At 47.8% G+C, this 14,304-nt stretch overlaps 1 protein-coding gene across 4 annotated transcripts in view; it reads right to left on the reverse strand.

Moving 5' to 3' along the window:
• The window catches only part of LOC143806927 (uncharacterized), a 110,957-nt gene that overhangs the window by 82,689 nt on the left and 13,964 nt on the right, over nucleotides 1–14,304 (reverse strand). For all 4 annotated transcript variants that reach the window (XM_077287998.1, XM_077288006.1, XM_077287978.1 and 1 more), the window contains exon 5: nucleotides 13,142–13,267. In XM_077287998.1, the coding sequence (XP_077144113.1) occupies nucleotides 13,142–13,267 (126 nt within the window). The remainder of the gene's footprint in view (nucleotides 1–13,141; nucleotides 13,268–14,304) is intronic.

The raw sequence follows: 14,304 nt of genomic DNA on the forward strand, positions 1-14,304 counted from the left end.
TTTCCATCATCGTCTACTGAGTGAAGCTCAGGTTTGCTGCTAGTGTGAGATCCTTAGCTATAGAGCAGGGGTGGGAAACCTTTTTTCTGCCAAAGGCCATTTGGAATTTTATAATAGCGTTCGGGTGCCATATAAAATGATTAACTTAAATATTAGCCAACTATATTTATTCAAATATTTAAATAACTTGCAGCTCCCCTCACACACACAGTATAGTGCAGCTCCCAAAACACAGTACAGTGCAGCTCCCTCCACACACAGTATAGTGCTGCTACTCCCACACACAGTATAGTGCAGCTCCCCTCACACACAGTATAGTGCAGCTCCCCACACACAGTATAGTGCAGTTCACCCATACACAATATAGTGCAGCTCCCCAACACATAATTCAGCTCCCCAACACACAGTATAGAGCAGCTCCCCTCCATACAGTATAGTGCAGTTCCCTCACACACAGTATAGTGCAGTTCCCCCACACACAGTATAGTGCAGCTCCCCCCAACGCAGTATACTGCAGCTCCCCCAACACACAGTTTAGTGCAGTCACAGCTCCCCAATAAACAGTATAGTGCAGCTCCTCCCACACACAGTACAGTGCAGCTCCCCCAACACACAGTACAGTTAAGCTCTCCAACGCAAAGTATAGTGCAGCTCCCCCAACACAGTATATTGCAGCTGCCCCCCAACACACAGTACAGTGCAGCTCCCCACCAACACATAGTATAGTGCAGGCGCAGCTCCCCCAATACACAGTATAGTGCAGACACACACACACACATAGTATAGTGCAGCCCCCACACTCACAATGATGCATACACACACACTCACTCAATACTCACCTCTCCTCCTTGTTCCCTGCGCTGCTCCAGGCTCTGCTCTGGTCTCTTCAGCTCCACTGCTGGCACAGCGTGGCGCAGGAAGTGATGTCATCGCCTGCCCGCTGAGTCACAAGCAGAGGGAGAGTGATGGGAAAGGAAGCGTCTGACGCTCTCTCCTCCATCACTGCTTTCAACTATATCTGCGTCTATGATGCCAAGTTAAATGAGCGATGGGGGCGGTGCCGAGCTACATAATGGCCGTACAAGACCTCTGATGAATTAAAGGGAACCTGTCACCCCCAACCAGCATCAGGGGCTTATCTACAGCATTCTGTTATGCTGTAGATAAGCCCCCGATGTATCCTGAAAGATGAGAAAAAGAAGTTAGACTATACTCACCCAGGGGCGGTCCCGGTCCAGTTCTGGTCCTATGGGTGTTGCGGTCCGGTCCGGGGCCTCCCATCTTCTTACGATGACGTCCTCTTCTTGTCTTCACGCTACTTCAGGCGTACTTTGTCTGCCCTTGAGGGCAGAGCAAATTACTGCAGTGCGCAGGCGCCAGGAAAGGTCCCAGCGCCTGCGCACTGCAGTAATTTGCTCTGCCCTCAACAGGGCAGACAAAATACACCTGCGCCGCAGCGTGAAGACAAGAAGAAGACGTCATCGTAAGAAGATGGGAGGCCCCGGACCGGACCGCGACGCCCATCGGACCAGAACCAGATCGGGACCGCCCCTGGGTGAGTATAATCTAACCTCTTTTTCTCATCTTTCAGGATACATCGGGGGCTTATCTTCAGCATTACAGAATGCTGTAGATAAGCTCCTGATGCTGGTGGGCTTAGCTCACCTTCGATTTTGGGGGGTGACAGGTTCCCTTTAAAGGGCCCACAGCCAAAAAACAGGCAAAGTGGCTGCGGGTCGCACCAGATGATATTATGGGCCGTATACGGTCCACGGGCCAGATGTATCCCACCCCTGCTATAGAGACATAATAACCACGTCATTCAGATAAGGAAAGGATATTTCTCGGTCACTTCATGGGGGGCACAAGAATCATGGGAGTATGCCGCTGCCACCAGGTGACTGACACTAAGAAATACACTTAAAAGAAAAGTCGACTCCTCTCCTGCACACACCGGACTAAATCAATTTAGCTTAGTGTCACGTAGGAGGCAGACAAATTTGTCTCTAGGTACGGTGTTTTTATTTTGTTCTAACTTTTTTCCCCTTTTCTTTTAGGTTGGGAAACAGAGCGGAATGGCCAAAAGCACAGTGCTGAAGGGGTCACCCTGTACTCTACTACTGTAGGTCGGGATGGCAGGACCTTATTCCCTAATGCATCTGTGTCCCGGTGACCAGGCTGACGAGTCCTTGCCCTTGTGATCTGTCTGCCCACCACAGAGTGACGCATTGCTCACATGCTGCGTTCTTTCCACGCTTTTCAAGGGCAAATAGGCTGGAAATCACAGACCCAGCAAAGTAAATGAGATTTCTGAAATCTCCAGCTTATGTATTCTTTGCTGATTTCAATAATCAAAGTGTTTTTTTTTTTGTAAATCTGCAGTGGTTTTTGAACCATTTTTCATCTGTTCAAATGAATAGGGACAATAGAGGGATTTTTGGTACACACTGTAAACCATTGGTGTATGCTGCCACTAGGCAAAAAAGGAAAATAGCTCCTCCTCAGCAGTATACACCCACCAACTAGCACAAAGCACATCAGTTAGTGTTAAAGCAGTAGGAGAAGCAAACAAAACTCAACATAAGTACCAACCCAACAACAAAGGCACATAGGCCCAATAGAGGTATAAACAGTTAGGGAGGGAGCTGTGTCCCCCAAATGAAGGCTCCAAGAAAGATTTTACAGTGAATACGAAAAATCCCTCTTTCTTTATAGCTTCATTGGGGGGACAGGTAACCATCGGACATCCCAAAGCAGTCCCAACGGTGGGAAACAGGAAAAATTGCAAAAAAACAGACTTCGGTCGGTCGGTGTGTAACCACCGCCTGAAGCACCCTCCTTCCCAGGCCTGCATCGGATGAGGCATGGGTATGAACCCTGTAAAACCTCGCGAATGTGTGCAAAGATGACCAGGTCGCTGCCTTACAAATCTGTAAAGCCGAAGCCTGGTGATGAACTGCCCAGGATGCTCCCACCACTCAGGTGGAGGGAGCCTTTACCCCTGGAGGAGGTTGTTTGTTCTGAACGCGATATGACTCCAATATTGCCAAACGAATCCATCAGGCAATAGTGGACTTAGAAGCTGGGAGCTCCTTACGACGACCTTCAGAGATGACAAATACGGCATCAGTGTAGCGAAAGGAAGCAGTCCTTGAAAGGTAGACTCAGATAGCCCTGACCAGATTCAACTTGTGTAGGGACATCTCCAAGGGATGGACCGGAGAGGAACATAGAGAAGGAAGGACAATTTCTTCATTAACGTGAAATGAAGAGACCACCTTAGGCAAGAAGGAAGGAAGGGGTCTGAGAACCACCTTGTCCTGATGTAGAATCAGAAAACGGAGAACGTCAGGGTAATGTTGCTAGTTCAGAGACTCTCCTGATGGACGTAATGGCAGGAGAGAAGATGGAATGTCTTGAATGGGTTCAAAAGGAGCGCGCTGGAGTGCAGGAACAAGGCTAAGATCCCATGGATCTATTGGAGGACGATAAGGAGGTGCCAGGTGGGCAACTCCCTGAAGGAAAGTCTTAACCTGGGAACGAGAACCCAGATTTCATTGAAAACAGATCGACAGGGCAGAAAGTTGACCCTTAAGAGTACTAAGTGATAGACTAGAGTCAAGACCTGCTTGGAGAAAACCCAGGATGGAGGGAAGGGAAAAGGACATAGGGACCAAATTGCTGTCCTTATTCCACTGAAAGAAGGCCTTTAGGTATCTGTGATAGATACATGAGGATGCTGGTTTTCTCTCCCTAATCATGGTCTGAATGACCTGATGGGAAAAACAGTCATCCTTTAGGACTGCAGCCTTAACGGCCATGCCGTTAAACTCAGAGACTGTGAACTCTGGTGGAAGAGGGGAACTTGTGAGAGAAGATCTGGACGGTCTGGAAGCCTCCAGGGGGCGTCTATGAGCATGTTCAACAGCTCTGTGTACCAGGCCCTTCTTAGCCAGTCCAAAGCTACAAGAATTATGAGAATTCCCTCCGCCTTTATCTTTTTCACAACTTTTGGAATTAAGGGGAGAGGCGGGAAAAGGTAAGGCAGCTGGAAGTGGGACCACGGGATTACTAGAGCATCGAAACCGATGGCTAGCGGATCCCAAAACCTGGCTACGAATTGAGGGACCTTGTGGTTCATCTGAAACGCCATGAGGTCGATGTCGGGGGTGTCCGGTTATGATCCGGTGACCTTGGAGCCGCATGAAACTTTCTCTGGAGTCGGTGGAACCTGTACTGACCGCAAATCCTGAACTAACACCGCAACTAGAAGTAGCCGTGGGGTGTGCCTAACAAACCCTAGACGCCTCGACACAGCCGGAGGACTAAATACCCCTATAGATGGAAATAGGAATACTACCTTGCCCCAGAGCAGAACCCCAAAGGATAGGCAGCCTCCCACGAATAATGACTGTGAGTAGGAGAAGAAAAGACACACGCAGGTACAAAACAGGATTTAGCAAAAGAGGCCACTCTAGCTAAATAGGAAAGGATAGGACAGAATACTAGGCGGTCAGTAATAAAACCCTTCCAAAAATATCCACGCCAGATAATACAAAAAATTCCACAATCTAACTAAAGACGTGGAATGAATATCTGCAACCCCAGAGAATCCAACAAGACTGAGAAAATACTGACACAATCTAAGCTGGACAAGAAAGCACAAAAGAATAGCACTGAATTATGAAGCACACAGCATGTGTGCCACAGAAAAAAACCCAGACACTTATCTTTGCTGATTTGGCAGAAAGGCAGGAGGAACCAGGCAGAGGTCCAACACCTCCCAACAACAATTGACAACTGGCAAGGACTAATGAATCCTGCACACCTAAATACCCCAGTCAGAACTGCAATCAGCAGAAACACCTGACCAGGACTGCAACCCAGGGACAACTGCATTACCACCTACTACCACCGGAGGGAACCCAAAAGCAGAATTCACAACAGTGTCCCATCTTTGGCATATCTGGTTTAAGAGGGTGGGTTTGCGAGACCACTCGCCCGATGTGAGGCTGTGACTCAGAAAATCTGCTACGCAATTTTCCACCCCCTGGTATATGCAAGAGTGATATGGCGTAAACATGATGTTCTGCCCGTATCAGAATCCATGACCTGTTTGCTGACCGTTCCGCCTTGATGGTTTATGTAAGCCACGGCAGTGGCGTTGTCTGGCTGTTTGAGGACCGGATGGCCTGTGAGGAGAGTCTGCCAGTGGCAAAGGGCAAAGAAAATTGCCTTGTTCTCCAGGATATTGATGGGGAGAGCAGCTTCTTTGGAGTTCCAGCGACCCTGCGCTGTGTGATGAAGAAAAACTGCTCCCCATCCGTGGAGACTGGCATCGGCGGTGATGACTTGTCACCGGAGAGGAAGGAAGGATTTTCTGGAAAGGACAGAGGCAGTAGAATGGGCCAGTCCAAGGAAGCAGTCCTCTTGTCTCAAGCAGAAAACAGGGCCAGCTGAAGGGGACAGGTATCGAACTGGGCAAAGGGCAGGACCTCCATGGCGGCAATCATTTTCCCCAGAACTCTCATGCAGAACCTTAGGAGGAGTGGAGATGGTCGCCTTAGAGCGCAGATCCCCTGGCAGAGAGAGGAGAACTTTTCCCTAGAAGAAAGACACGTGCTTGGACCGTGTAGAACTTCATGCCCAGAAACACCAGGCTCTGCGCTAGGGTCAGGGGAGACCTCTCCCTGTTGACTATCCAGCCGAAACGGACCAGAGTGTCCAGGGTGATCTGAAGATTCAGGTCGCAGTCTCAACGTGATGGCCCTTTGATCAAAAGATCGTCCAAGTAAGGGATTATGAGAATCCCATGGAACGAAGGATGGCCATGACCGCTGCCATGACCTTCGTGAATACTCTGGGGCAGAGGCCAGGCCAAAGCGAAGAGCCGTGAACTGATAGTGGTCCTCCTGGACAGCAAACCAGAGGAATCTCTGATGCTGAACACAAACAGAAATGTTGAGATAAGCATCCTGAATGTCTACAGAGCAAAGAAATTCCCCTGGTTCCATGGTGGCATTTACCGAATATAGGGACTCCATCCTGAAATGACAAAATCGAACATGGCGGTTCAATCGCTTGAGGTCCAAAATCGGTCGGGGAGACCAGTCTTTCTTCGGAAAACCGCTTGTGCCAGGAAACGGGTACAATTACTCCTGTGCATAGTAGAGAAGAGACGGCCTGGAGAATACCTGGATCCTGAGCCAGGAGTCTTGGTGGACAAGACTGAAAGAGACCTCTTCCTGGGTGGGAAGAAAAGTCGATTTTGTAGCCTGAAGTCACGATCTCTCTGACCCAGGCATCGTTGACCACCGAGAACCAAGTGTCCCGGAAGAGAAGAAGACGGCCTGTCACCCTGGAAGGATTTCTGGGTGGGGGTGACCAGTCAGGCCGAGTAGAACCTGTTGGCGTGGGAGCCTGAGGGCTTGGAGAAGCAACCCTTAGGCCATCAGTGAGGTGCAGGTTTGAAGGACAGCTTCTTCCTATCCCTTTGGGCGGAAGAGCTGTACTGCTAGGAGGAAAACGCTGAAGGAGAGAAGGGCCGAAAGGAACAAAATTGGAGCGATCTCTTCCTAATGAAAGGACGTCTAGGTTTGGACTGGGGAAGAGAAGTGTTCTTCCCACCGGTAGTATCCGAAATTCTTTGATCCACTTGGGACCCAAACAGTCTAGAGCCTTGGAAGGAAAGGTTAGTAAGGGACTTTTTTTTAGATGGTGGATCCGCATTCCATGCTTTCAACCAGAGAATGCGGCGTATAGCCAAAATGTTGCTGGCAGCCCTGGCCGCATCCAAGGAAGTGGTCAGAAGATATTTACCGGCATGGACAATCTGGTCTGCCAAGTCGGCCAGCTCATCCGGAGAGGCTGCCGCTAGAATACCGTTACAAAGCATTCTTGGCAAAAAAGGGACAGAGGGAGATGCCAGTTGCTTCAAAGGCTGACTTAGCCAAGAATTCAATCTGTCTATCTGTAGAGTCCTTACGAGATGCAAAGTCCGGCAGAGATAAGACTATCTTGGAAGACAGACAAGAAACCGGTGGGTCCACATTAGGGGACTCTGTCCATCTTCTAACAAGGTCTGGACTAAAGTGTGTCTAGCTGCTTTATGTCTAGCTGCTTCTTTCGCTAAGGCCATGTGCACACGTTCAGGATTTTTCGCGTTTTTTTCGCGTTTTTTCGCTATAAAAACGTGATAAAAATGCAAAAAAAACGCTAACCTATGCCTCCTATTATTTACAGTGTATTCCACATTTTTGTGCAAATGTTGCGATTTTTTCCGCGAAAAAAATCGCATCGCGGAAAAAAAGCAACATGTTCATTAAAAATGCGGAATTGCGGGGATTCCGCACACCTAGGAGTGCATTGATCTGCTTACTTCCCGCACGGGGCTGTGCACACCATGCGGGAAGTAAGCAGATTATGTGCGGTTGGTACCCAGGGTGGAGGAGAGGAGACTCTCCTCCACGGACTGGGCACCATATAATTGGTCAAAAAAAAAAAGAATTAAAATAAAAAATAGTCATATACTCACCTTCGATGTCCCCGGAGTGTTCCCGCCTCTCACCGCTGCATGCTGCCGCTTCTGTTCCTATAGATGGTGTGGTTCAGGACCTACGATGACGTCACTGTCTTGTGAATGGTCGCGTGACCGCTCGCGACCAATCACAAGCCGTGACGTCACCGAAGGTCCTGAACCACACCGGCATCTATAGGAACGGAGGCTGCAGAGGGTGAGTATAACCATTTTTTTTTTTTTTTTTATTATTTTTAAACATTCTATCTTTTACTATAGATGCTGCATAAGCAGCATCTATAGTAAAAAGTTGGTCACACTTGTCAAACAGTATGTTTGACAAGTGTGACCAACCTGTCAATCAGTTTTCCAAGCGATGCTACAGATCGCTTGGAAAACTTTAGCATTCTGCAAGCTAATTACGCTTGCAAAATGCTAAAAAAAAAGGCGAAAAAAACGGAAAAAAACCGCCAAAAAAAAATGCGGATTTCTTGCAGAAAATTTCCGGTTTTCTTCAGCAAATTTCTGCAAGAAATCCGGACGTGTGCACATACCCTGAAAGCACTTTTTTTCAGGGTGTTCCCAGTGTTTAGACATGATTGCCTCAAATTCCCTGTGATTGGGAAATGTCCGGGAAGGACCTTTCACTCGTTTGAAGGAAACGGAGTATTCCTGAGTAGGGACCTCATCCTCCTTCAGATTAAGAGTTTGGCTAATTGCCAAGATAAGGCTATTGACCATATCCTTCATTTTTGAGACCTGGTCCGTATCAGACTCAGACTGGGAATCCACATTGGACCCAAAAGCCGCCTTCAAGGAGGCGACATGGGATAAGGAAGACATCCTGGAGGATGCAAATGGGCCCGGGGAACTGGAGGAGGAACTGGAAAGAGTCCACTTCCTTGCCTTTGTACCCGATCTGTCCCTGTGAAGGTTATGGTCAGGTGCGCGCGAATCACCGTGAGAGGCGTTCAAAGCACTGGTGGCAGTAGACACACTTGTGTGGTTGTCGCTCTAGGACCTGGATCAGGGACTGTGATACCTTTGGCAGGACGGAGACCGATTGGGACATAGCAACAGCCCACTCCGGAGGAAGGGGTGTACTCTCATCCCAGGTGGTAGGGGGCTCCTGTGGGGCAGACATGGTAGAAGGGCTGCATGAATGACAGAAAGGAAAAGGCTGACCTGAAGGCCACTTTTTGCAGAGGGCACAGGCGTAATGAATAATAGTAGGCTTAGAGGGGCAAAAAGAAGCCTCTCTAGGGTTGGGCATAAGTCGAGCTTGGTAATACTGCTGTGGAAGGCTATACAGGGAGAGATAAAGAGAGCAGAGCCTACCCAATGTCAGCGACGACCAACAGATACAATGTGGTTGGCTGTGTCCCCCTGTGTGCAGGTGTCCGCAGATCAGATGCAGGGAGCGCAAGGTATGGCAGTATATCAGAGGCACAACAAGCTGCCGAGGCACAAGGACTGATATAGCATCGGCTGTGCTGTGTTACAAGAAACATCAAAATAATATCCCTAATAAAGCCATGAAGGTACAACCATAATAACACACCAAAACAAAATACCCTCACATCAAGGCCAGATACTAGAAGAAAGTATATACTTTATTGATATAAAAACAACATATATAACATATAAAATTGTTAGGGGTAGTGACCACCAGTGCAGAAGCAATGGTGGGTCACACACAGGAAACGACCTCAGTAGACACAAAGGTAAAGCAGCAGAGAGTAATCATTAAAGGAGCATATATGGCAATAAATATGTGACAGATGTATGGTAACACCATCAACATACAGCATAGTAAGTATATACACATGTGGAGTATAATACAATGCCCATACGTAACATTAAACAGCTGAGACAGCTTGACAGAAATACTCACATACTACATAAATATAGCGTCTAAATATGGGTATAGTTACCAGGAGGAAGAACCCGGGGACCCACCACACCCGACGCGCGTTTCGCACCGAAATGCGAATGTGAGTATGTAGTGTTTTTTTTTTTTACTTTTACAATGGTAACCAGGGTAAATATCGGGTTACTAAGAGCGGCCCTGCGCTTAGTAACCCGATATTTACCCTGGTTACCATTGTAAAACATTGCTGGCATCCTTGCTTTTGCTGTCAAACACAACGATACACGCCGATCTGACGACCAAATAAAGTTCTGGACTTCTAGCTCCGACCAGCGATATCACAGCAGGATCCAGATCGCTGCTGCGTGTCAAACACAACGAGATCGCTATCCAGGACGCTGCAACGTCACAGATCGCTGTCGTTCTCGTTGGAAAGTTGGTCAGTGTGACGGTACCTTAAATGTTGCACTGCTGTGGGAGTGGCTGATCTGCCACCCAGTGAAAAAAGAAAGGCCCCCTCTGATTGGCCAGTGCGCCGGGGGCTTGAACAGCCAGGAAGGGGAAGCTCCATGATAAGAGCAAAAGCACGCCAAAAAGTTGTGCTGTGTTACAGTAAAGGCTAAGTCACACTAAACAACTTACCAACGATCACGACCAGCGATACGACCTGGCCGTGATCGTTGGTAAGTCGTTGTGTGGTCGCTGGGGAGCTGTCACACAGACAGCTCTCTCCAGCGACCAACGATCAGGGGAAGGACTTCGGCATCGTTGAAACTGTCTTCAACGATGCCGAAGTCCACCTGCAGCACCCGGGTAGCCAGGGTAAACATCGGGTTACTAAGTGCGGGGCCACGCTTAGTAACCCGATATTTACCCTGGTTACCATTGTAAAAGTTAAAAAAAAACCACTACATACTCACCTTCTGATGTCTGTCACGTCCCCCGGCGTCCACAGGGTTACGCGCTGCTGCCGAGAGCTTCCTGCACTGAATGTATCAGCGCCGGCAATAAAGCAGAGCACAGCGGTGACGTCACCGCTGTGCTCTGCTTTCCGGCCGCGCTGACACAGTCAGTGCAGGAAGCTCTCGGCAGCAGCGCGTAACCCTGTGGACGCCGGGGGACGTGACAGACATCAGAATGTGAGTATGTAGTGTTTTTTTTTTTTACTTTTACAATGGTAACCAGGGTAAATATCGGGTTACTAAGCGCGGCCCTGCGCTTAGTAACCCCATATTTACCCTGGTTACCATTGTAAAACATTGCTGGCATCCTTGCTTTTGCTGTCAAACACAACGATACACGCCGATCTGACGACCAAATAAAGTTCTGGACTTCTAGCTCCGACCAGCGATATCACAGCAGGATCCAGATCACTGCTGCGTGTCAAACACAACGAGATCGCTATCCAGGACGCTGCAACGTCACAGATCGCTGTCGTTCTCGTTGGAAAGTTGGTCAGTGTGACGGTACCTTAAATGTTGCACTGCTGTGGGAGTGGCTGATCTGCCACCCAGTGAAAAAAGAAAGGCCCCCTCTGATTGGCCAGTACGCCGGGGGCTTGAACAGCCAGGAAGGGGAAGCTCCATGATAAGAGCAAAAGCACGCCGAAAAGTTGTGCTGTGTTACAGTAAAGGCTAAGTCACACTAAACGACTTACCAACGATCACGACCAGCGATACGACCTGGCCGTGATCGTTGGTAAGTCGTTGTGTGGTCGCTGGGGAGCTATCACACAGACAGCTCTCTCCAGCGACCAACGATCAGGGGAATGACTTCGGCATCGTTGAAACGGTCTTCAACGATGCCGAAGTCCCCCCTGCAGCACCCGGGTAATCAGGGTAAACATCGGGTTACTAAGTGCAGGGCCGCGCTTAGTAACCCGATATTTACCCTGGTTACCATTGTAAAAGTAAAAAAAAAAAAAAACACTACATACTCACATTCTGATGCACGCGCTGCTGCCGAGAGCTTCCCTGCACTGAATGTGTCAGAATCGGCAGTAACAGCGGTGACGTCACCGCTGTGCTCTGCTTTACGGCCGGCGCTGACACAGTCAGTGCAGGGAAGCTCTCGGCAGCAGCGCGTGCATTAGCAGCGCTCCTGCTGAAAGCAGTTTTAACCCTGTGGACGCCAGGGGACGTGACAGACATCAGAATGTGAGTATGTACTGTTTTTTTTTTTTTTTAACTTTTACAATGGTAACCAGGGTAAATATCGGGTTACTAAGCACGGCCCTGCGCTTAGTAACCCGATATTTACCCTGGTTCCAAGTGAACACATCGCTGGATCGGCATCACACACGCCGATCCAGCGATGACAGCGGGTGATCAGCGACCAAAAAATGGTCCTGATCATTCCCCAACGACCAACGATCTCCCAGCAGGGGCCTGATCGTTGGTCGCTGTCACACATAACGAGATCGTTAGCGGGATCGTTGCTACGTCACCAAAAGCGTGACGTTGCAACGATATCTTTAACGATATCGTTATGTGTGACTCAGCCTAAAGTACGATGCACTGCGGTGGGCGTGGCTGATCTGCCGGCCAGTGAAAAAAGAAAGTTTCCCTCTGTTTGGCTGACACGCCGGGGGCGTGAACAGCCAAGAAGATCTGCTGGCCTGCGAAACTAAAAGTCCCCCTCTGATTGGCAGACACGCTGGGGGCGTGAACAGCCAGGAAGGGGAAGCTCCATGATAAGAGCAAAAGCGCACCGAAAAAATGCACGCTGCGATGCGGGGGACAGAGAAGGGAGATGAAACACCTCCTATTGGCTAAAAAAACAACGCATGATTCAAAAGTGCGAAGGTGAATGGCCAGAGGAATCCGGGAAGAGGCGCAGCCAGCGAAAAGGAGGGTGTGCCCATAAACACTGAGACCTATGCACTTGTAGGGGGTTTGATACATTACGTTTATACCCTATCCTTTCCCTCTCGTACCATTGCCGTGTATTATCAGTGTTGGTCTATTTGTTAACGTATGTCGGTACTGCTACATGATTTAGTGTATTACCACTCTTATACAAATGGTACTGCTACACTGCACCCGCAGTTTCAGAGGCACAGTGGAATGATGGGAGAGGGAGCGTCATCTGACAGTCTCCTCCATCATTGCTTTGAACTGTACCGGTGGCAGGCAGGCCCTCATGACTCACGGGCCCCATAGCGGCTGCGTGATGTACCGCTATTAGCAGCACACCAACTGGCTGGGGACCCCTGGGGGAGCGGGGGCCCTAGACAGCTGCCTGGTCTGCCTGCCGCTAACGCCGGCCCTGCTTAAACAGTATTCTCCATGCCCTTGGGCAAGATACCCGACTACTCTGGCTTCTACCAGGAAGTGCTTCTCCTATATCCCTGCTCTGTGTTGATCTGCTCTGCAGCCCCTTTCAACTGCTTAACCCCTATGCTACCTGTATCTCACTAACCTATTCTATGCTATTACCTTGCTCTAATGTGCCCTCCTTAAGCGAACCCCACTATTATTCTATACTAACCTCTATCCTATCTTATCCCTAATCCTAGACATATTGAATACACCACATTACAATGCATGACACATTAATGAACAATGGGGGGAAAGCACATCACATTCGCATCACAGTATATACATTACATGTGCATAGCAACCAAAGGAGGGGAGGCGCGTGACGTACCAAGTCACCCCCTTACATTTGTTCTGTGGCAGCTTTGTCTTTGTTGTATTCCCCTTTATTATTATTAGTATTATTATTATATATTAAATGGAGGGATAAGACATTACCTTTTTGCTTCTTGCTTGGCTTTGTGTTATGTGGCTGATTAATACTGTCTTCCGTTTTCTTTTGCTCTTCATGAGCTTTCTCAAGATGTTTAGCAAAAACATCTAAATCAAAATGCTTTCTTTCCCCTGTCGATCATAAAAAAAAAATGGTTTAGGTGGCAACATGTTCACGATTTCAGACATATCTATAACATTTGACAATTATTACTTAGATTGAGAAGTTAAAAAAATACATAAATATACTATATATATATATATATACACACACACACACACACACACACAATTTCTAGCTACTAGCACCTCACTGACTATCTTGGATTTCTTTGGAGACCAACACATCCCCTTATTAAAGAGGTTGTCCACTACTCTTTAGCATCGATGACCTAACATTTTTTTTTTTTTTTTTTTTAAGTGGGGTGAAATGGTGAAAAAAAAACGCAGTCAAAAATTTTGTTTTGGTCGCCATTTTCCAAGGCTTAACTTTTTTTCTTTTCCCCATCGATAGGGCTGTGCTTTTTTGTGCACCGAGCTGAAGTTCTTAATTACCGTACATCATTTTGGTGTACATATGACGTTTTGATCACTTTATATTCCATTTATTTTTTGGGGGAGGCAATTTGGGCACGTTAATGTATTTTCTTAACGCCATTTACATTATGGGCTAAATCATTTTAAATTTTGATAGATCGGACTTTTCTGGGTGCAGACATTATTATTTTTGGACTGGAAAAAAGGAATTTGATTCATATTTTAATGTTTTTTTAAATAAATTATATTTTTTCTATATGTTTTTCACTTTATTTTTCAGTTCCTGTAGGAAACTTGAATCTGTGATTGTTTGATCACCATTTCCTGCAGTAGTTCAGTATTGCAGCTTATAGTAAAGTGAAAAATCTTGTATGAAGCCGAGCCTTTGGCTGGGCTTGACAGGAGACCGAAGAAGGCAGTGTCTGGTTCCTTTAGCAGACCCTAGTATGCCATAACAATTCTTTAGCCAACAAAGCTCTGATTGCTACTGGTAGGCAGGCACTTGTGAGCCCAGTCCATAATGTAACTGTATGATATGGAGCGAGAAGAAGTAAAGAACTGGTAGAGAAACGGAGGAAGGGTCGCTGCTGCATGAGGCCATGAGGGCAGCGGCAGCATGAGTGGAGTGATGC

This window comes from Ranitomeya variabilis, chromosome 1, assembly GCF_051348905.1.
Source record: "Ranitomeya variabilis isolate aRanVar5 chromosome 1, aRanVar5.hap1, whole genome shotgun sequence".
Taxonomy (NCBI): domain Eukaryota; kingdom Metazoa; phylum Chordata; class Amphibia; order Anura; family Dendrobatidae; genus Ranitomeya; species Ranitomeya variabilis.